The following is a 20,150-nucleotide window of genomic DNA, read 5'->3' on the forward strand; positions in this document are numbered from 1 at the left end:
TGGGGGCCTTTCTTAGTTGGCCTAAGTTCTTCCCAGGGAGTTCTACTCCCCCATATCCACCCTCCTGATCCTGGGTGCCTGGCCAGGAAGGCTGGGGAGGTGAACTGATCCACAGACCCCCTTCCGACATGTTCCAGACCCAAGCTGTGGAAGCAATCTGTATGGACAGGAGTCCTGGGCAGTCCTGCCCTTCGTCCTCTGGGAAGACAGCTGAGGCAGGCCCTTGTTTTTTCTCTACCTGCCCCTACCCAAAAAATCCCTTTCCAACCTGCAGTTCTGACCTCCAAGTTCTTTCGCCGCCAATCTAGGAAGCGATCCTGGGAGCACTGACCATGTTCCAGCCTACCCCTACTGGCCTGGGTGGACCTCCCTCTGCCTTCCTTTACCCCTACTTGAAGCAGCCACTGCCTCTGTATTGGAGGAGTGATTCCAGATCCCAGCTCTGGAAAAACCCCAAGTAGTGAACAGTCCAGGACTAGAGAAAGGGGCATTCCTGCTGGCTGCCAGTGCTTTCTCACCCACCAGCCCCAGAAGAGGTAGGAGGGTGGAGGATCCCCAGCTCAGCATTTCTTTCCAGTCCTATCTCTCTTGTCCTTTGACTCATCCACCCATTCACTCAAAGCTGTGTGATCTTGGGCAAATGCCTTCATGTCTCTGTGCCTCCATTTCTTCATAGGTAAAATGAGATTACAAATGGTACTTACTTCCCAGACTTGTGAGGATTAACTGAAGTGGTGCATATAAAGAGCTTAACCTGGTGCCTGGCACATAGAAGGACCTTGCTGGCATTAGCTGATCCACCCCTTCTAATGTCACTGGGTTTCAATCTCAAGATACTGCCTAACCCCAAACTCCACCTGGCTCCTCATGCCCTTTGGCTCACTCTTGGGTGGTCAGGATTTTCCACCAGGAGTCAGATTAACTGAGAGGAGAGATCTCAGAAAGAAAGATTGAGAGATTATTGACATTTGCACAGCAGTTTCCGTACTTTGGCCGGGGAGGCACGCTGCACTGCATGTAGGATCTTAGTTCCCCAGACCAGGGATTGAACCCATGTACCCTACAGTGGAAACACAGAATCCTAACCACTGAACTGCCAGGAAATTCCCTCTATACATATTTTAAAAATTCATTTCTTCCATGCCCTGCCATGTCATTTCAGCGTGTCTGACTCTTGTGACCCTTATGGACTGTAGCCCACCAGGCTCCTCTGTCCATGGGATTCTCCAGGCAAGAATACTGGAGTGGGTTGTCATGCCCTCCTCTAGGAGATCTTCCTGACCCAGGGATCAAACCCGAGTCTCTTTTGTCTCCTGCATTGGCAGGCGGGTTCTTTACCATTAGTGCTACCTACAGTTCTACACCCTCTTATAAAATTGTTATCATTTTTCTCCATTTTGGAGATGGTGAAGTATCAGAATGGTTAAGTCACTTGTTCAAGGTCACACAGCAGGCAAGGGGCAGAGCCCAAATTTACACCAAGCCAAACATGGCTCCCCCCGTGCCCCACTGTCAGTTGGGATGGGGGTAACATCCTAGGCCCTGGGCGCTACAGGAGGTTCAGCTGGGTCTGGTCAAACAGTTCTGCCCAGGGTCATGCCAACAAGTAACCTGGCTAACCAGGATGATCCAGATCCACAATCAAGTTCACAGAGCTGTAAGTTCCAACTTAACCCGGGACTTGAGGGTTTGAGATTTTTCTCACTTAAGAAGGGTTTTCTGGGAAAGAACCCCACCGCCACCCCCTTCCCATGTAGAAGACATAGATTTTACAGATAGTATAGACCAGGGAACCAAAAACGACAGAGTCCTGAGTTTAATCAGAGGAGAAAGCTGACACAGCCAAGCCAAATGGGAGCTCAAAAATACATTTCCTTAGTTCCTGGGAAGGAAAATTGGGCAGACTCCGCTTCCAGTTTCGATCCAGAGGCCGAGTTTTCCAATGCTCCGGGCCCACCGTCTCTCGAGGACCTCCCTGAAGGGCCCCCAGCTTCGCTGAGGCCGCGCCCCAGAGGCCGTCGGTCACCCCCTCGAAAGGCCCCGCGCCGACTCCGCCCCTGCCCTCCCAAAGCCCCGCCCCGCCCCGCCCCGGCCGTGCTTGGTCCTCTTCAGCTCAAAGACTCACTAGGGTGAGCGAGCGGCAGCGCTCGGCGTTGTGGCTGGAGGCTGGGGCCGGCGAAGACGCAGGAGCCGCGGGTAGCAACTGGGCGCAGGAACGCGCGTACTGGGGTTCGGACCGCGCGGCGTCAGCCGCTGCGAGCGCCGCTGAGCGGTCTAACCTTCAGTCGTGCAACTTCGTAGCCAGGACGTGAGAACCCGGGGAGCGCTCGAGTCCCGGCGCCGGAGGAGCGCAGAGAGGGGCGCGCCGGAGCCTGACCGGAGAGCGGACGCCAGGCACCCGTCGCGCTCCGAGCGCCCGGCAGCCCTCTGCGAAGCGTGGCTGCCTCTGCCCCAACGGAGGGCACGAGCTGGCGCGACCGGGCGCCGGGGAGGACGGCGAGGAGGAGGCGGCGGCGGCGGAGACGGCGGCGGCGAGGCTGGGGCCAGGGAGAGAGCCCCGGGGGAGAGGCGCCCGAGCCGGGCCGAGGGAGCATGTGGGCCCGGAGCGGAGCGCGGGGCGCGCTGCTGCTGGCGCTGCTGCTCTGCTGGGATCTGAGGCTGAGTCAAGCAGGTAGGGAGCGGTCGGGCATGGGGGAGTGGGGCGAGGGAACCCTGGCGCCTCACTCTGCCCCGAAGTTGAGGTGGTCCATCGCTCCATTAGTGCGCGTAGGGAAAGAGGCAAGGGCGCCCAAGTTCGGAGGTAGATTTCTCTGCCCCATCAAAGTGGGCGATGATGCAGTCATCTCGCGCGGGGTGCGCAGGTCCTCCAGCTCCTGCTTGGAAAGGAGGGGTCGCTTCTTTTCCCTGGAATGATATCCGAGTCGGGGTCTGCGCCTCCTGGAAGACTGGCCTCCAGGGGACCCCTGGTTCTGCGCGTGCTTGGCAGCGGCTCGTAAAACACACACACACACACACAGTCGCTGCACAGGCCAGGTGTGCGCTCGTTCCCGGTTCGCTGGCAACTTCCTAGTCCAGGTCCCGGCTCGCCCAAGCTCCTACCGCGGCACCGACCGGAATCCGCAGACTAGAAGGAGGGAGCGAGAAACCTGGGGAGCACGGGAAGCGCTGGTCCGCTCCACCAGCCGGATGAGGCCAGCTTGCAGGGGTTTGGTTATCGATGAGAATGGGGCTGAGTCTTGCACGTACAGTTTTCCCCGAGATCTTGGGATTCGCGGGTCTAGAAGATTTTTTTTTTTTTTCTGTGTGTTGGTGGTTGAAGGGAGGAGTACGTAGCGATCTGCCTAGTTTCTTTTTAAATGAATCACTGACATTCTCCCCGTCTGGGGAGTCGACTGGGTGCGCTCGCCAGGCTCCTACTCAGGACCCACCAAGGTGCCTTAAGGGAGTCGGTGGGCTACTAAAAATTAAAGCTATTCCGCCTCTTCCGCCGTGGATGTGTACACGTCTCGCTGGTCTGTAACTGGGTCCGGCGCGGCTGACTGGGCTGAGTCTTCCTGGGGAGCAGGGTGGACGCACGGGATCCATCCACCTCTCTCGTTCTCTCTCAGGAACCGAAGCACCGGGCTTTCGAGGTAGGGTGGGGAAGGGCCGTATCCTGCAGAGTCCTCTTGAGTTGAGGCTGAGAATGGGGCAGGAAAATTGGTGCAGAAAGTGGACAGATGACGCAGCCGCCCCCCCCCCCCCATCTTCCGCTGAGGTGTTGACGTCCGCCGCCCTCCTGCCTCCCCTCGACCTTACCACCTCGCCCCCACCCCCCAACTTGTAGTCAGAGATTCTTCACTCTGGAATTAATGATTCCCACGGCCCAGGCCCAAGTGAGGACTTGGTTTTAGCATATCCCCCCGCCCCCTTTTTTCCCCTAGCCCTATGTTGTAAAGTTACGACACAATCATTTGATCCACGTTAATTATGATTTGGGCAGACTCTGGTATTTAAAGCAGTGTTTTGAAGTTGGAAGGTAATGATGGGGGAGGGGGCAGGCTGCTGAATGACCAACTTTGTTTTAAAGAGTGCAGTTGGATGTGGGAGGTGCTGGGCTGGGGTGTTGGTTTCTGGTTTTGGGGTGTTTGAGGGGACGTGATTGAAGGGTTGGGTGAAGTCTCTGTAAATGGCACACGGGCAGGATTGGGTCTTCGGAAGCTGTCTTTGACCAGCAGGGCAAGGATATAAGGAATAAATACCGAGATTACTGAGGGTGGGGGGCTGGGTAGGCAGGAGAAAGACAAGACTGATTGGCCTGGAGTTCTCCAGAGCTGCAGAGTAGGCTCCGTTGGGAGGCTGGGGGTGGTCCGCCTTGCCTGCTTAACAAAGCATCCGGCCTCCACCTTCCCCAAAAGAAACCCCAGGCCCAGGGCTTTGATGGATTTGGGCATGATCGGTGCCCAGCCAGAAATGGCCTCTAATACTGGGCTTTGATTTCTCACTAGCAGAGTAGAACTGGCGTTGGAATTGTGCTCATTACTTAGCGCAGCAGGGGTTGCCTGCCCACCAGCCTGGAGAGGGGCCAGCCGGTGGGATCAGCCTGCCGCCTTCCCTTGCCCTTAGAAGCCTGCCTTTAAGACAGAGAACATGCCCCTTCCTCCTACACAGCCCTTGTACTCTAATGTACAGAGCAACTTCCAGAATATTCATTAGGTCTTCCCAGCGATCCCCCATGAGCTCCATTGCACAGATGGGGGAAAAAAAGGCCAAGATGTTGCGTTTCCTCAAATCTTACCTTCACTTGACCACAGATTGCAGATTTAAATCCAAGGCTCCTGTTCAATAGCCAGACTGATTCAGTTCACTTTGAATTCCTGCTTATGGTCTCATCCACGGTCTGTCTTGGGAGTCTCCAAGTTCTCCTGAATGGGCAGGCACCTCTCTGTCCTTCCCCCTCCTCCTATTCCCAGTGGATCTGGAAATGAGTTCCCTTTACAGTACCGAGAATTTTTTTTAAGCCATAAAATTTGATGGTGGAGAAATCAAACCCAGAACCATAAAGCCCCAGACTCTTAGGAGGAGATGTCAGCAGGTGACTGGCCAGAGAGGACACTTTAAAAGCTGAGGTTAGCCCTGGGAATCTCCTCCCACCTATCCCTCAGCCTTTCCCAGAGCTATTAATGAGCCTCTGGCTGGGATGGTTGAGAAGGAACCAAGGTGTCATGGTAATACTTCTTTTTAAGGTGCAGTTAAAATCAGAATTTTCCTAGTGTTTTTGCTCTGTGTGTGTGTGCATGTTGGTGGTGGCCTGTCCTTGTCTTCCTGTACACTATACTAAATGCCAAGTTCACTTAAACAAATGGAAAATCGAGAGTGTCTTAATTCTTCTTCTCATTAAAGTGAGAGGACCACTGCAGGGGAGGAATTCTGTATGTAATTTCTCTCCCCACCCCACAAACTGGGAATTCCATAGGACAAATTAATTCCCCTCTCTTCCAATCCACTTATTTAACTGCTGAAGCTTTGGGACAGGCCCTGACCTGCCCAGGACTACACTTGGACTCATGGAGAGATCTGAGATTTGCACTCAGGCCTTGTAAACCTCATTCTTGTCAGGGCTCCTTTATTCCACTTGGGCTGCAGACTGTCCGCGTGGGTCTGGGATTGAGATTTTGAAATCAAGGCCTGGCTAAGCCAGGCAGCTAAAGATGGAGTCGGTTTGGTAACCGAGTTGGACTGGGACTTGCAGGGGCAAGATTTGCAGGAGCATGGACCTGGGAGAGGTGGAACAGGGCTGGGCCAAAGGTCAAGGTGAGACCCTAAGACCAGGCAAGTGCCCAAAAGTAGCTTCCTCCCTGGCCTTCCAACACTGATCCTCTCAGTAAAAGCCCCCACCTGCCCGTGGTGAGATAAATCACAATCCAGGCTCCCCTGGTCTGCAGGACTACATATTAGCATTTTTTTTCCATATTAGCATTTTAAAGCTCTATACTGATTGGTATGGAGGCTTCCCTGATGGCTCAATGGTAAAGAATTTGTCTGCAATTCAGGAGCAGAGGGTTCGATCCCTGGGTGGGAAAGATCCTGTGGAGAAGGAAATGGCAACTCACTCCAATATCCTTGCCTGGAAAATCCCATGGACAGAGGAGCCTGGCAGGCTACAGTCCATGAGGTCACAAGGTGTTGGACACTCTTTTGTATAGCTGGAGGCGAAATAGGTTTTTACATTTTTATTTTGAAGCTTTAGGAACTCATCTCCTGCACCCATTTTGTTGTTGAATTTTTCCTGGACTGAGGTACTGTGACCTGTTCCTGGCTGTCAGAGCAGGGTGTCAGGTCTGCCTACCACTTCCTTACCGGCAGTATCTTCTAAGGAGGGTTTGGACTTTGGCAATGAGGCTGAAGGGGCGGTGGGTCTCTTACATTCCAAGTGCTTGGTTGGTATTTCTGAATGGCCCATCCTGGAGCCTCCTCCCGGGCCTGCTGGCCAAACATATGGTCATTTGAACCTTGTGGCTGGGATTAGGGTAGCAAGGAAGTATCTTGGAGCCCCCTGAGGCCTGGAGGAAAGGGTTAAGGAGCAGGGGTCATAGGTTGGGATTTAGGGGTTGCCTGTGGGGTTGGTTGTAGGGAGAAGCTACTCTCAACGCAGGGAGAGAAGGATTCAGACACTAAGGCCAAGGGCTGGCGCTTCTGGCCTCTTCTTCCTCCTCCTCCCCAGTTTCCTAAACAGCTTCCACAAATGGAATCATTAAAGCTGTGAAGGCAAAATGAAACCAAACAAGTGTGTTCTGTGCTTTTCTGTTACTTTCCTTTTTTTAAAGGAAAACTTAAAATACCGTAATTAGAATAATATGAGGAAGGGCAGTTTCAGGAGGGTGGAGGGAACGCGTGTCCTCCTTGTGATTTGCTCCTGAAGTTGGGGATGGGGCGCCACCTCCTGCTCCACCATGGGCCTGCGCTCAGCCGGGTGTCGCTGGAGCTTGGGGAGTTTGTCCCCAACCCGACCGGGTGACCGAGGGCCAGGTGAGCCCCTCCTCTGCGTTTTTTGAGAGAAGCCTGGCTTCTCGTTGGGAGTTGGGCGGGCGGCTGGATTGCGCTGGATTCGAACTCAGGCGGCCAGCACCAACCGCTCCAGTCCCTGCGCCCCCTCAGGGCAGGCGGGTCCTCGCCGCGCCCCTGTCTCTCCGACCCTCCACTTCGGCGAGGCTAATGGCAACGAAAACATTTGCTGAAATGAAGGCATAAATCAGCCGCCTCCCCGCTCCCCCGACCCTCCCCGCTTTGTTCCCTCTTCCTTCTCTTCCAAAGCCCTGGGTTGCTGGAAGCTCCCGAATTTACCCTTGCGGACAAAGCAGCCTGGTTAGCATCTCCGAGGCTGGTGCTGGCGGGGCTGATTCAGCTCGCGGGTACCTGGGGGACGCACGTATCTTGGCACCGACACCAACCGCTCCCCCTTCCCTTCCTCTCCCGTGTACCCCCTGGTCCTTGGCCCCCTCACCAACCGCCTCTACCCCTTCCCCTGCCGAGGAGCCCGGGCAGCTCTCGGCCACGGTCAAGGAGTGAGCTCGCGGAGCTTCCTTCTCACCTCCCAGAACAGGCTGACCCCAGCGCCTCACAGCTTCCCCGCCTGCTGCTGTGCGGCTCTTTTCGAAAAAGGCAGGCTGTGGTGTGAAAGTGTGCGTGGAAGAGTGGTTCGGGGTGGGGGTGAGAATGTGTATGAAGGAGGAGGGCAGAGGTGGGAGTGTGAAGTGGGAGTGAGGGTAGGTGTGGTGCTGCATTGGGTGCTGGGTGTGCGTGTGGGGTGAAGTGTGCAGGAGGGATGGGGCGCATGTCTTGAGTTGTGCCTTTTGCATGTGGGATGGCGTGTGTGTGTTTGGGTTGGGGGTGGGTAATGCAAGTGGGTGCAGCTGTGGCGTGTGTGTGTAAATAGGTGTGTGTAGTATGGGGACGGTGAGTCACCACCATACTAGGGAAGCTCCAATGTGCTTAGGAGGTGGGACCCAGGTGAGTGAGATTTGATCCATTTGGTCTGCATGCCAGGTTATGGAGTTGGAAGGGCAAGAAGCTCCCTCACTTGAGGACAGGTGGAACGGATTGCCACAGACAGGCCCTATAGCTCGCTAGACCAGGAGCTTGGGTGACTCCCCCCAGGAGGACAGGACAGGAGTCTGAGTCCTGGGGTCTCCTGCAGTCTGCTTCCCTAAAACAGTGGCAGGTCCTGTGGTTTGAAGGTCTGCTCTCTGCTCTGGGTCAGGTTCCTGCTTCAGTCCTCCAGGAGGAGTGGGGTCCTCAGGAATTTGCCAGGGAAGAAGCAAGCTGAGCTCAGATGAGTGGCGTCACCCATGGAGAGCAACATGAGCAGGCATGGCTGGGCCTGGGACTCTCCATGGATGTAAAACAGGATGCAGGCACATACAGACACATAAATGAGCCCTGGACTCCACTGTTCCTCATTTCCTTGGTTACAAAGCACTCCCCTGCCATCCTTAACTCTAGGATAAGGTATGCTGTTGTAGACTAGAGAGACCTTTGGGAAAATCATAGTCCCACCGACAAACTTTTGTTTAACAGGTTATAAAACCCTCTCATATGTAAGACCTCAGTTTGTCCTTGTAAGAACCCCACTGGGGAGGCAGGCGCCACTTAGGACATGCGCTTCGGACCTGGCTCAGAACCAGAGCAGCCCTGGCCCCAGCCCTCAAGGTGGTTACTATGTGTGAGGGATGCTGATGTCCACTCCAAAGAATGGTAAGTGACATTCCAACAGCCTCTGTGGCAAATGAGGCCAATGACACTGCAGCTGATCTTTGAATAATGTGGGGGTCAGGGGCGCTGACTCCCCAGCAGTTGAAAATATCTTTGCTACATCAGCCTCAAAAATAAAGAAATTGACAAATGACTCACCCAAGAGCATGAAGCTGAAATGGTTTGGATAGAATCAGGACTCAAAACAGTTCTTTTGATTCCACATATTGTAATCTCTAATCAAACGTTAACTCATCCCCAAGCTTAAACATCTATAAAATGAAAATACGGATACCACATTCATTGAAAAATTATCTACTTTTATGTGGACCCACACAGTTCAAGGCTGTGTTGTTCAAGGGTCAACTGTCTATTCAGAGAAGAGAGCCTTGGGGCTTCCTGGAGAGGGTGATGTGAGCCAGACCTTGACTCTCTTTTTCTAAGAGCACTGCTGAAGAGGAGACAAGATGGGGACAGGGGTGCCCACTTGAGACTTCTCCAAATCTTGAGAAGTTGGCCCTGCCAGCATCTGCAAGGGCTCCATCCTGTGTGGACACCAATCCTTGGTGAGCCAGCTTTCAGCCATATTTCCATCCTGTCCCTCCCAGGTTCAGCTGAAGGGGTGGTGCCCCTCTCAACTACCTCTGAGTAGTTGCAACCTGGGGCTGGCACTTGAGAGGAAAAGATTTCTTATTCTTTGATTTGCTCTCTGTGGTTCTTGAAAATGGAGTGAGCCCAGAAAACACTTTTTAAGCAATGATAGGAATTACGTTGGGGATGGAGGTGTGGAAAGGTATACTGTTTCGCCTTCTGCCAGGCCCCCACCAGAAAACACGGAGTGGGGTACAAGCGAAGGACAGAATCCTCAGCCCAGCTACTGCCATGAGCTAATTGGAGAGGGCAAGCTCAATTGTCAACACCTCTAGGAACCCCCAGCCCCTCCAACCCCTTTCCTCACAGAGGACCCTCAGGACCTCAGCTGCAGGTGCGTGGTGTGGTCAGCTGAGGTTCTGAGGAGATTAATATAGGCCTCCAGCATTGCCACTTAGTAACCCTATGGCCTTGGGCAGCTCGCCTAACTCTTCTTTGCCTCAGTTTCCTCACCTGTACAGTGGGGGTAATGATAGTTTTGAGGATCACATGACCTGATATATGATAAAGCACTTAGCCCAGGGCCTGGCACACAGCTCAGGGAGCACTCGGGCACAGCCCTGCGATGCCAGAGAGGACCCCCTCCAGAAGGCCAGGAGGTTCAGGGCCTGCAGTCCCGGCAACCCCTGCCCTGGGAGTTGGGAGGTTCTGGGTTTTGCTCTTTCTCTGCTGTGTGACCTTAGGCAGGTGACTTCCTTCTCTGGGTCCCCTCTGTAAATTCAGGATGGGGGAAAGGTGGAAGGATGATCCATCCTTAAGGGCTCTAGGATTTTTGATCTGGTTCCATCTGAAGAGGCCCTAGCAGCCAACAAGAGACAGAGGTAACCAAGGCCCAGAACCACTGTGTTTACAGAGGCCCCTCTCGGAAGTCAATATATTGACTAGAATGCCCTTGTGAGCATTATGCGGCCCTGGGTCTCTCTCTCGCTAAAGCTATAAATCACCCTCTGGGACCTCAGTCCCTTTTTCCTGTTTCATAAGCATCTCCTGCCTCATAGACGGAGAACCCCAGATGCTAAGCAGGGCTTGGGAGGCAGAGAAGGGCCCCACTGGCAAAGGCACTCTGAGCATATGAACAAAGAGGTACTTGCTCCCCCCACCCTGCCACCCTCACCAAGGCTCAGGGAGGCCCTGTGGGGGGTGTGGTAGGAAGACACTGTCCAGACCTGGCCATCCCACTCACTGTTTCCTTTCTCAGGGGTCGAGTGTAGTTGAACTTAGGATTGGGGGTTTAAGAATCCTGTGCCCACACCAGGTATTGGAACACAAATACACTCAGTCCTAAAACTTGGCACAGATGGACGTTCATTTGATCTGAGGAAGTACTGGGTCAGAGGTGGGCAAAGCACTGGCCTGACCCTTGGATTGATTTGTGTTGCTTCTTGAATCATGAGTCATGCGCCAGGCTTGTGGTGCTGGAGTGGGTTCTGGCATGATGTTTAGAGGGTGGGCTGTGCAATCAGACTACTTGGGTTCAAGTCCTGGCTATTCTAGCATTTGGCTGTGTATCCTGGAGCAAGTTACCTACCTCTCTGAGCTTTAGTTTCTTCATTTGTAAAGGAGGAGTGGTAACAGTGCCAATCTCATCAGATCCTTGTGGGGATGAATGAAATAATGTATGCAAGTGCTTTGCACATTCTAAAGCACTCAATGACACTCACTGTCCTCCTCCTCATTGTTGTTGGTGCCAAGTATCGAGTGATACAACAGGAAGTCCTTCAGGTGTTGAGAGAAGGCTCTTGTGGACCCAGGTGGTTGGTTAAGGAAGGCTTCCTGGAGGAGGGAAGGATAGTGCCTGACTGGCCTTGAAGGATGAGCAGAGCTCGGGTGAATAGAAAGTGCATTCTTGGTAGGGGGTATGTATATTAAAGTGTAGGATGGGAACGTCTGACATATCCACCCATGAAATGGATTTTGAATTCAGCCATTTGATCATCTGATAAAACAGGACTTCAGGAGCCAGGGCTCCCTTCCTGGTAGAAAGAGCCAAGGCCTTGGAATTAGAAGGATTTGACTCTTACCGAGTGGCAGGGCTGTGTGGCTGAACCTCCGTGTACCCTAGTATCCCCATCTGTGGGGTGGGGATAACCCCCTGCCTTCCCGGGATGGTGATGTGACGTCAGATAGACATGCGGTCCTGGCACAGAGCAGGTTCCATCGATTTCCCATGGCCTCCCTCCTGCTTGCCTCCCCCCGCCCCCTGTCTGGTCGCCCCCTGGCTGGGCCTGGGCCCTCCTTCTCTGCCTGTACCTCTCTGGGCAGGAGAGCAGGGGTCAGAGAGTTCCTGGTGGCAGCTTTCTGGTTGACCAGAGAGTCAGGGAGAGGGGCAAGAAGAAGGAGGCTGCCTTTTCTGTCCCTGAGGCCTACCTGGGCCTGGTGGATATCAAGAGATATCCCTAAGGTCTGGGAGAAACGTCTTCTGCTGAGATCACCCAGGAGCCTGCAACCCCCAGAGGCCTTGAGTAGCGTCTAGAGGCATTACTGGCGTCAGGAGACAGAGCTGAAGGCAAGCAGCTCTGTAATGCGATCAGAGGCGCCCGCCTGCCCAGCCTGGGCCAGGGCACCCATGGAGGATGAAGAGCTTGCAAGAAGTTGAGCGGGGATTCTAGGAATGCTGTTCCTCGCTCCCTCCCTCATCCCACCTTTGCTCATTCTGTGACACTCTGCAGGACAGAGTGAGACTCAGAGATGGGACTCAGGTGTGCCATGGGGTGGAGTAGGGAACGCCTTATGGAGCAGCTCCCCATCCTTCGTTTTCCTTATCACTCAAGCCAGGGCCCTGGGGGTGAGGAGGCAGGGTCAGTGAGTGGAGGCAGGATGAGGTTGGAACAACTAGATGATAGGAAAGCAGCTGTGACACTCCACCCCTAGGGAGACAGGGTATGATTTGTCTGATTTTGCTCGATCACATGTCCCTGGTACACAGCACCATCCCAGGCGCGAAGAGAGAGCTTGATAAACACGTGTAGGGCAGATGAATGAGGGATTCATGCAGGCCTTCCTCACTCGGGAGATTGCCGTGACTCACTCCCTGCCACACTTTGGACTTGCTGCTGCTTTAGAAGAGTCTCACAGCCCCCACCCCACCCCGACTCTGCCTGCTTCTCTCCCTTCATTTTCTCCTGCTTTCCGTCTTTGATCACTTACTGTGCGTGGGGTGCCATGGAAATCAGAGCCAAGCCTTCAGTGGTCAGAACCCTGAGGTAGGAAAGAATGTATTCATGAAATCCAGTGGAGCCACGAAGAACTGATCAAGGACTGTAGTCAGGTGCCCTTGGTGCTTGTGTTCAGAGGAAGCAGACGGACAGACATCTGCTGGGCTGGTAAACATTGTACTTACCTGCAAGGTGGCCTTCACGAGGCCCAACAGGCTGGTCCAGACCCTTTAAAGATGTTTGTTTCCAGTTTGCAGCCCCAAGCCCATTGATCATTCCCCTCTACCTTGCTGTCTAGTGGCTCAAGACAATGTCTGTTGCAGAGACACTGGTCCCGAGACCTGGGAGTAGGCATGGGCTGAGACAGTATATCTGAAAGTTCGTTGGCAGGGTCTGCCCGAAGACCTCAGCCCTCCAGAACAGCTGCCACCAGCATCTTGGCAGGAGCTGGGTTTGATGCAAGGGAACAGTTTTGGCTGCAGAGTCTGGCTAAGGCAGGCTCCCCCAGCACTGCATCCAGTGTTAACATTCAGAGAGCATCCCTAGGAGATTAAATACCCCCAGGCGCTTAGCCGAGGCAGCAGTAGTCCGAGCCCCACCGCCACCCTCACAGCTGGGCACCCGCTGGCTCTTGCCAGGAGTCCCCAACACTGATCTGGAACTCCTGCCTGGCAGCACAAGATAGCCAGAGCTGATCCACACATCTGATCTGGCCCCACTTTTTCCTGCTGGTGCACCCTGCTCTGTACAGACACACACATACAAAAAGAACTCTAAGTTGAGTTCTAATGGCTGGATTCTAATCCTAGCCATGCAGCTAATCTGCTGTGTGTCACTGAGCTAATCCCATTCCCTCTCTGGGCTTCAGTGTCTTCATCTGTCCGGTGGAAGATGGTCTGCCCTACAATCAGTAAGCTGAGTTCAAGTCCTGGCTCTGATTACTAACTGTAACTCCCCAAGCCTGCATCGCCTCACTGTGAATTGGGGCCTGATTGTTGTTGGGGGGATGAAACGAGATGGGGCATGGTCAGTAAAGGTCAGCTCCTTTTTATTTCTACCTGGAAGGAAATCAATCTGCAAACTACTGATTACACTCCTCCTTTCTTTCCAGTATTACCCTATTGACACATCGAGTGTTAGACTTAAGGTTCAGGATGGCCCACAGGGTGACTTGATGATCTGCCTGGGGCCTGGGGGTTACATCAAGAGGGGAAGCCTGCGTTGTCATATGCATTTGGAAAGAGCACTGGACTAGGAGTCTGAAAGCTACAGCCCTGAGACCAACTCTGTCTTTGTGTGACAAGCAAATCACTCGCCCACTCTGAGCCTCAGTTTACCCACCAGCGAAAGGAATAAAAGAAGCCGAATGCTAGGCAGGGCTCAGGGAGAAAATGCCTGGACAGGTGCTTTGGAAACTTCTCCAAACCCCAGGGGCTGCTGATCTGAGTAGGAAGGAGGCCCACACAGCAAGGTCTGTCCCCAGGGGCTGTGCGGTACGTCCTGGGAGCTGCTCACTGTGGGGCAGGTACGAGAGGGCCCGCGTTTCCACTTCCCTGGCTGGAACCTCCCGCAGCAGGTGGGCCCTGGCTTCTCCCTGTGGCCTGGCTGGCCCTGGCTATTGAGCGGGATGACAAGAGTTTGGGCCGCTTCCCATCCCTCTCTGCTCCACACCCCAGAGCAGGGGAGGCTGGGGTACCATGTCAGGGAAGGTTAGTGTCAGTGCTGGGTTGGATGTGTCCGAGCCAGCACGCCATCTGCCATGCCCACCAGAAGTTACATAATCCCTCGGCCGGCTGCCTGTTCTTAGAAAACAGGGCAGGCAGGACCAGCAGAGAGTGGAGGTCAGTGTTTTCTTCCCTATGCTTTGTTCCCTCACAGCCCACCACCTCCCTGGACCCGTCTTCATTCTCCGAGTTGTTCCCACACTGTCTGGAGCCTGAGACATAAATGCTGGGACTGAGCCAGGCTCAGGTTGGAAGGGGATGAGGCAGTCCTTGAGGGCTGCTTGCTGCCTGGCCTGGAGGCAGCCTGCAGGCACAGTCCTCACACCCTCTCACATCTTTCCTCTGCCGAGCTCAGACAGAATGGACTGAGGAGGGCAGCTCAGGGTTCAGGAAAGTAGGGGCAGACCCTCCCCCCGGTTCCTACAGAGGTGTTCCTCTTCTAACACCTTATCAAATAATAAGCATTTTAATTGTATCTAAATAACAGCTAAATAATGCTACCCATATATTGCTATGGCCTTTGTAATCACTGAGACCTAAAATTCAATCCTGTCTCTTTTATTTGCTAGCTGTGTGATGTTGGTAAGGCAGCTTCACCAATGTTAGCCTCAGTTGCCTCATCTATGAAATGGGAATGATAAAGCAATTCGTTCACTTATCACTGAATGATAAAGGGGTTCATATCAGTATCCAGAGGATCAAATCAGACAATAATGCATGTAGAGGACAGAGAAAGCGTTCAATCAGTGGTAGCTGTCATCATTGGTATCCAATTCCATCCCCCCCACTTTCTGAAGAAAATGATATATAATGACTAAATCTTTTTTATTCTAGAAAGGCAAAGTTGGTTCAAGACTAATCCATTAATATTAATAACATGTGCCAAATTAGTATCGTATACCATATTAATGATTCTAAGGAAACAAAATCATGTGATTATAAATGCTGAAAATGCCTTGGACAAAATTCAATATTTATTCATGATATAAACACTCAAGAAGATAGGAATGAAATAATAGTTTTTAGTATAATATATACTGATATGTTGTTGTTGTTTAGTTGCTAAGTTATGGCCTACTCTTTTGCAACCTCATGTACTGTGGCCTGCCAGGCTCCTGTCCGTGGGATTTCCCAGGCAAGAATACTGGAGTAGGTTGCTATTCCCTTCTCCAGGAAATCTTCCCCTCCCAGGGAGCAAACCCATGTCTCCTGCATTGTAGTTGGATTCTTTACCACTGAGCCACCAGGGAAGACCCATATATATATCTTGATCCTAAAGCCAGTATCTTGTTTAATGAGAAAACACTAAAACCATTTTGATTAAGATCAGTATAAAACATGGACACCCACCATTTTTCTTATATCCAACACTGCTAAAAGTATTAGCCAATGTAATTAAACAAGAGAGATCAATGAGAGGCCCAAGATTGGATAAAGAAGTAAAACTATCCCTACTGATATTAAAACATACTATAATCCCTGTATAATTAAAATAATGTGAAGCTGGTGCCTGAATTGGCAGATAGACCAGTCGAAGATAAGAGAAAGCCCAGAATTAGACCCATATGCATATGAAAATATAGTATATACAGAGGTGACGTCCCAGATCACCGGGGTAAAGACAGACTTTTAAATAAATGCTGCTTTGGACAACTGAGTAGCCATTTAGAAAATGATGATCTTTGATTCACATTTTACACCAAACAGAAAAACAAACTTTAAATGGATTTGGAATCTAAATGTAAACAGAAGTATCATACAGGTAGTACTGGATAGAAACTCAGGTGAATTCTCTTTAATGTTGGGGTGTATGCGTGCGTGCATACTATGTTGTGTCTGACTCTTTTTGACCCTGTGGACTGTAGCCTGCCAGGCTTCTCTGCCCATGGGGATTCTCCAGGCAAGAATACTGGAATGGGTTGCCACACCCTCCTCCGGGGGATTTTCCCCAACCAGGGATTGAAACTGCATCTCCTGTGTTGGCAGGCAGATTCTTTACCACTGAGCCACCCAGGAAGCCCAATGTTGGGGTAGGGGAAGGCTTCCTATGACTCAAAACCCAGAGACAATAAAATTAAAACTTGCTAATTTTTATTATATAAAATTTTTTTAAAAATTGACAATAAAGCACCCTAAGGAAAGTCAAATACAAATATTTGACAGATTAGGAGGAAATGTTCATAGTATATGCCACAGACAAAAGACTAATATCCCTAATACATAAAACACTCTTAAATATTGAGGACCAAAAAACTTGATTTTAGAGTAGGAAAAGGAGACTTCCCTGGTATTCCAGTGGCTGACTCCACCCTCCCAACATTGGGGGTGCAGGTTTGATCCATGGTCAGGGAACTAGATCCCACATTCTACAATTAAAGATCCTGCAACTAAGACCAGGTGCAATAAAAATAAATAAAAATAATTTTTTTAAAAAGTGGGAAAAGACATGAACAGATAATTCACAAAATAAGATGTTAACAGTGACACTCAAACATATGAAAAAAAATGTCACAACTCATTCATATTTAGAAGCAAATCAAAACAACTCTGAGATACTACCTCTCACAAGACTAGAAAAAATTAAAAATTGTGACCAAACATTCCACTGGGGAGGCAGTGGGGGACAGGCACTTTCAGACACTGCTGTTGGAAATGCAAATTGGTATAGTCCTTTGGAGAGCTAATATACCAACACTTGACAAAACTTCATATGTGCTTTATTTTTCAGCCAAACAGTCCTACTTCTAGAAATCTACCCTTAAGGTACACTTTTATCAATATAAAAATACTTATGCTTGTGGTGAATGATTACAGCATTATTTGTAATTCCAAAATATTGGAAGTAACCTGAACACCCTGGTAGAGGAACTGAATAAACTATGATACAACCACATATCGGAGTACTATGCAGCTCTGAAAAATGATCCTAAAACTCTCTAAGAACTGATATGGTGAGATTCCTAGGACATACTGACAAGTAAAACTAAAACAAGCAAAGCACAAAATAGTATCTAAAGGCTGCTGCCTTTCATGTAAGAAAGAAGTAGGTATAAGACCAGACCCAGACCTCTTTTCTCCTTCTTTTTGCATGGCTTCTTAACAACATTCTATTTGCTCATCAAATGCCCAGTTCTGGTCTGCTTAAAGATCTGGGCAGTGAGCCCTGCATGGGGAGACAGATTTCCTGTGCTGTCCTCGAGGAAGATAGAGAGGAGAGGGGCAGGACCCACAATTCGCCCAATTTATGACTCCTGGCTCCATGTGATCCTTCAGCCCCCTGGGACTCACTTTCCTCTTCTATTGAATGGGGGATTATGAATCCCACACCATTGGCTACACAGGCAGGAGGTGGGACCAACATCATAATTATTCATGTATGCAAAGGGCTTTGCATGATGTGGAATATGTTATTTATTATCTACTTACATAAGGCTCTGTACCTTGCTCCTTGGGGCTCAGGTGGGTGTTAGATCCTCCTTTCCAGTCCCTTGTGACATGAATGTGCATGCACACACACTCCATTCTGCACTGTACACCTCCATTCAGAGCTGTAGAAGATGCGGAGGTGGTTGCTTAATTTGTTGTTTCCTTTACCTGTGAGGGTCCTGTACACATACTCTCCACTGCCCATCATGTGTGTTTCAGGCCCTCTGGGTCCCCGGCCTCCCTCCTGCTCTTGGGCCTGCTCTTGGGCCCATATTGGCCAGTTTGAACCCATTGTGCTGTTTAGTTCTTAAAGATTGAAGGCAGGAGGAGAAGGGGATGACAGAGGATGAGATGGTTGGATGGCATCACCGACTCAATGGACATGAGTTTGTGCAAGCTCCAGGAGATGGTGATGGACAGGGAAGCCTGGTGTGCTGCAGTCCATGGGGTTGCAAAGAGCTGGACATGACTGAGTGACTGAACTGAACTGAATGTCTCTGGGAGGAAGACCCTAGCAGAGGAGCAAAATGGGGCTTGGAGAAGTGAAGTGATACCTGCTAATCTCCCAGCTTTGGAGTCAGAGCCTAGTCTAGATCTAACCTTAGCCTCTAGACTCCAAATCTAGTGCTTTTTCCAGGATCCCTCTCTGCATCCACTCTCCAGAGCTGGGACCATGTTTTATCCTCTGTGTACTTACCTGGATGTCCCAGTGAGCACTGGCTGCTTGGTGATAATTCGTGGAATGATTGGTGAATGGACAGAACTTGGAACTGCTTTGTGAAATGCAGAATCCCCCAGCCATGTGATTCTGGCCTCACTAAAAGGGCTTTTCTACCATGTTCCTCCCCATGCACCTGTATAGTCATATGTTCACATGGGAGCATGGGGAAGAGCCTGCAGGGGGTTGTCTGTGCTCCTCAGGCCCCTGTAGGTCCAGTGGTCTGGGGGGAAGGGGCCAAGCCAGACGTCAGTCTCCACAGAGCAGGAGGGGCCTTTGGCAGGCAGTGGAGGGCATAATTGCCGGAAGGTCATGGTCCGAGCCCTGAGAACTCTGCTTGCCAATCAATAAGTCGTTTATTATGCCCTTGACAGCATGTTCCTCTGCCCCACCCTGGGTCCTTGCAGCTTGAAAAGGGAAGGGTAAGGCCAGCAGAGAGTCTGGCCTCTCCAGGGAGAGGGGCTGCTGGGAGCCAGAAGTAAGCCATCCTCCCGCCTCCTCATCACAGCCCACTGGACCAGAGTGGCTGCCCAAGCCCTCAGGCACCCTGATCACTGCTGAAGAAAGCTGGCTGAACGGAAGTTCCCAGGTACTTGGGCATCTCCATCTCACTGCCCTGGACTTCCTTCCCAAGGCTCCTTTCCAGGAATTGTAGTGCTTTCAGGGAGGGTGCAGTCCTAGGTACCACAGCCTGGTAGACCTTATAAAGGATCTCATGAGGGCCCAGCGTCCCCTTAGCTTGAGCAGGAGCTGGTGGTGTCAATCAGTCACGTGCTGTGTTCAGTTCTCCTGCCCACCACATGTCAATATGGTGCCCATTGCCCGCAGGTGTGGAGCACTGCATGCAAAAAGCACCTTCACAAATGAAGCTGAGCTTCTCAACAACCCCAGGATGTCATTTGGCTGAGTGCTTGCACCCCCGGCCTACAGCTGGGGGATCTGAGGCAGAGGGAGGGGGTTGACATGCCCATGTCATCTCTGGACTGGCTCAGTTGCTGCCTGATTTTCCACCCTTACCAGCCCTTCTCCACTCTTAACATGGAGAAAGATTAACAGGCATTCTAGATTCTTCTAGATTGTTCTTCCAGGGCAAAAAGCTGTGTCCACAGAGTGACTCAGTGACCCAACTTGCCTCTCCAGGGCAGGGATGTTCCAGAAACAGCCAGCCACCTTCTCTCTGCCCACACTGCCCTCCCCTCGACATCCCGCCTCTGATCCTGAGTGCCTGGGCTGCCCACCCCCTGCCCGGGATATACTGTATCTTCCCTTGTATGTTCACCAAGGGTGGACAGCAGAGATCAGCCTTCCACATAAGGGAAATTCCAGATCCCCTAAATTCCAAATTCCACAGCCTTATCTGGCACAATTCTTTCTGACCTTTGATGGGCTTCCTGGTGTGGGGGAAGGACCTCCCCACCCTCAGAGAGACAATGGAGGGGGGTCCACTTTCCTACCACCCAAGCCCACCCCACTGATGACCCCCACCCCCACCCCCAGTGTGTCATGACTTTGTACTGTGGCTGAAACACACAGGTTGTTGACAACAGAGAAAAAGAGCAGAAGGGAGTTTGGGGGAAGGGTGGACGCTGGGCCTGACAGTGACTCATGTTGGAGTCATGGTCCCGTTTAACCCTTTGTGAACTGAGATACCACACCAATTGCTACCTCTGGCTAAGCCATGGTTTCCCCGTCTGTTAACTAAGGGGGCTGGACCAGGGAACTCAGAGGACCCTGTCAGCTTTCAGG

At 51.7% G+C, this 20,150-nt stretch overlaps 1 protein-coding gene across 2 annotated transcripts in view; it reads left to right on the forward strand.

Moving 5' to 3' along the window:
* The first annotated feature begins 2,106 nt into the window (after window positions 1-2,106).
* The window catches only part of UNC5B (unc-5 netrin receptor B), an 86,467-nt gene continuing 68,423 nt past the window's right edge, over window positions 2,107-20,150 (forward strand). For both annotated transcript variants that reach the window (XM_043924846.1, XM_043924847.1), the window contains exon 1: window positions 2,107-2,671. In XM_043924846.1, coding sequence (XP_043780781.1) covers window positions 2,593-2,671 — 79 coding nt within the window. In that variant the 5' untranslated portion in view covers window positions 2,107-2,592. The remainder of the gene's footprint in view (window positions 2,672-20,150) is intronic.

Source organism: Cervus elaphus, chromosome 15 (assembly GCF_910594005.1).
Source record: "Cervus elaphus chromosome 15, mCerEla1.1, whole genome shotgun sequence".
NCBI lineage: Eukaryota > Metazoa > Chordata > Mammalia > Artiodactyla > Cervidae > Cervus > Cervus elaphus.